General features: G+C 36.6%; 1 protein-coding gene across 1 annotated transcript; it reads right to left on the bottom strand.

Annotated features, from left to right (window-relative positions):
- Nucleotides 1-2538: 2538 nt before the first annotated feature.
- Nucleotides 2539-2832, bottom strand: LOC107763326 (auxin-responsive protein SAUR22-like). The gene has a single exon (XM_016581806.2). It carries the CDS (start codon nucleotides 2830-2832, stop codon nucleotides 2539-2541), a length of 294 nt encoding a protein of 97 aa, XP_016437292.1.
- Nucleotides 2833-3200: the final 368 nt, after the last annotated feature.

The following is a 3200-nucleotide window of genomic DNA, read 5'->3' on the forward strand; positions in this document are numbered from 1 at the left end:
TGTAGCAATTTCTAGCTCTTGATTTGGATCGGTTCTTAGACTTCCCACGAGCTCCGGATCTACCATAGTTGCTCGAATTCCTTTGATAACTCTTGCCTCTACCTTCTGTGATGAGAGCATGTCCTTGATTTTCAGGCTCCTTTCTCATCTTCTTATTGAGTAAAAGAGCCGATGTGACATCTTTCAACTCAATGGTAGTCTTACCGTGCAGGATTATTGTTACTAGATTATCGTACGAAGATGGCAACGAGTTCAACAGCAAGATGGCTTTATCTTCTTCCTCGATTTTTGCTCCGAGATTGGCGAGCTGTGTGATTATTAAATGTGACAAAAATTCGTACCTTCACCCATGTGTAGGGCGTATAGCTGCTTCTTCAGGTATAATTTATTTGTTAGCGTTTTGGGCATGTATAGGCTTTCCAGCCTTGTCCAAATGCCACGTGCGGTGTCTTCATCAATGATATTATTTACCACATCATCTAATAAGTATTGCACTGGCAACCCTTTTATCCAAGTCACCCCAATCCTCAGCTTTCATGGTATCAGGCATTTTGGCATCAACATATAGTACCTTGTGTAATCCTTGTTGGATAAGCAGATCTCCCATCATTCTTTGCCATGTTGAGAAACCGCTATCTCCATTAAAGTTTGCTACCTTGTACTTTACTCCGGACATTTTTATTTTTCACTGAGTATAGTACTACCGACAATGAATAGTATTTCTGTGAACGAGTAGAACATGTGCTCTGATACCAGTTGTTGGGAATAAACCCCTTACATAAATAATATTCACAGTAATAAAAGCGAAATAATAACGTAGCATCGAGATACGGTAATTAACAAGAATAAAAGAGTGACTACGACACCAAGATTTATACGTGGAAAATCCTTTTGAATAAGGGAAAAAATTACGGCCCCGAGACGAGCAACTAATATCTCTATAGCAAGGAATTTTACACTTTGTAGGTCCGAGTAAAATACTCCAAAGTCCAGTATAACACTCAAAAGAAATAACTCCCTTTTGATATTTCCACCTCACTATAATATCGCTCACTCTCTATTTTCCTCTACACAATCTATTTCTCACAATGCCTAAGAAATACTCTCCGCAACTACTGTGTTGCTTCTCTTTCTGTGTGGTGAAATGAAGAAGACGAAGCTCTCCTTTTATAGGAGAAATAGCCTACCTCTTCAACCAATCAGAATGAAGGATTGATTGATCTTTTCTTTGTTCCGCCTAACAATTTGACATTTTCCTTCTCCAGCCTACCATATTTGACAATGTAAAAGAAAAGACAAGATAAGACAAGAAAGTTATTTTCCTTAATTTATAGGATGACCCACACTAATTTGGTAATAGTAGGACTAGCGCAGAACATTTGAGCGCCCTATTGACATTTTCACTCTGTTGGCATTTAAAACACATCACATATACAAAGGTCATCTATTCTTGTGCTAATCTTGCTCAGCTAAAGTAACAACTGAGATCAGAAAAGAATGAAGTTGGAGTTCCCAGCACAAAGTTTCAGTTTAATGATGCCTTTTTTTCTTGAACTGAATTTTCCAAGATAAAGGGTTTTACTCTTTAACATAGACCAATGATGTACACCTATTTCTATATTCTGTAGCTTTAAAGGGGGTTAAACCCCAATGAAATTCTTCTTTTCTGGGAGAAAAACTGTTTCTTGCTCCTCAAAAGCGCCAGAAATAAATAATATAAATGAAAGGAAAATCTTTATAACTGTTGAGAGACAATTGCATATGAAACATCATATGGATTTGCTTTCTGATTCATAATTTATCAAAGTACTTAGACCATATACTTGCTGAAGAAAAACAACAGGTCCTACTACTTCCTCATAATTGAAGAGGAGAGGACCCTACGATGACTCCGGATATTGAGGTGGGAGAGTCCAAGGCCACATAAGCGATACGATCAATGAGACAATGACAACTTGAATTGTTGGATAAGTGATACGAAACTCCGGGGGTCCATCTTTGGTTAAAGACATTTAGTGATGTCTAAACATGATAAGTTCTGTTAAGAAGTTTTAATGATTTAACAAACCTGGTACCTATGAAGATATATCCTTAAACTTTGTGCATTCAAAACTGATGCAAATGCTGATTTCTTCTGACTCTAAGGTATAAAATAGCTTAGGTGTACTAATTTAGAAAGGTGTATAGGTGATTTTCACAAGGCAAATCATATTTCTTTCTATTAATGGAATTATAACACAGTCAATAAATGCTACTTGCGCAGTTCCATTGCACAATGTGAAGTACTGGTTTGCTCTCTGCAGATACAATTTCAATGAATTAGGCATTCCATTTTCAAAGACAACATAGTTAAAGTTTGATTATACGCTTTCCTTTCCAGTTCTTTCAACAATATGAACCGGTAGAAAAGGCTTTGTATATAATTTTACAGCTCTTGCTTCGCGTGGCAAGAGGAAAAAATAAAAAATAAAAAATGAAACAGAAAAATCCTAAGCTCTGATCTAGTGAGTCTATAGAATGCTGCTTCATTTCATATGATCATAAACTGTTCAATTGAGAAGTGACATGAAAAAATGCATTCTCATTGCATGGTAAAGTGAGACCACCCATAGGATGTTGAAACCCAAACTCTTCCTCTGCTTTCAAAAGCAATTCCTGGAACGAAGCTTGATTCAAGTATGCAATGGGAACGACGTACCGTTTCTTCTCTGTCTCTCCTACGTAAACTGCAAAATGTCCTTTTGGAACATCTGAATGATTCCTAGTTAGAATAGAGTGCAGTTTGTGGAATTGCTTGACACTGGAAATCATATTTAGCAAACGAATACCCATGATCACTTTTTGTTATTGAATGTACCTAAGTAGTATTGGTGTTTGATAATAAGATTGAATTGAAGTATTGGTGTTTGATAAGTTTGCACTTGAAATGTTCTATTTATATTAGCGCGCGGCTTGCATATGTTGCCACTGCAGTTCAACTGTTGTTATGGGCTATGGGTCCCTACTTCACATAAAGACATTTAAATTTACATAATTAATTCCTGTGAATGCATCAGCCTGAAGTGGCAAAAGAGCTCACTCGTTTTCCTATATTTAATTCTAGGCTGATGTACAATTCAAAAGCTTGATGCCTCGGAAATAGGTGGTCTTGTAATGGAAAGCTTTTAACAAATAATTGTGTGAATTTCAGTTCCTACAAT

The sequence above is a fragment of the Nicotiana tabacum genome, chromosome 19 (assembly GCF_000715075.1).
Source record: "Nicotiana tabacum cultivar K326 chromosome 19, ASM71507v2, whole genome shotgun sequence".
Classification (NCBI taxonomy): domain Eukaryota; kingdom Viridiplantae; phylum Streptophyta; class Magnoliopsida; order Solanales; family Solanaceae; genus Nicotiana; species Nicotiana tabacum.

Coding starts and splice junctions, on each gene's coding strand:
- LOC107763326 (XM_016581806.2), bottom strand. CDS start 2,832: ATGGGTATTCGTTTGCTAAATATGATTTCCAGTGTCAAGCAATTCCAC.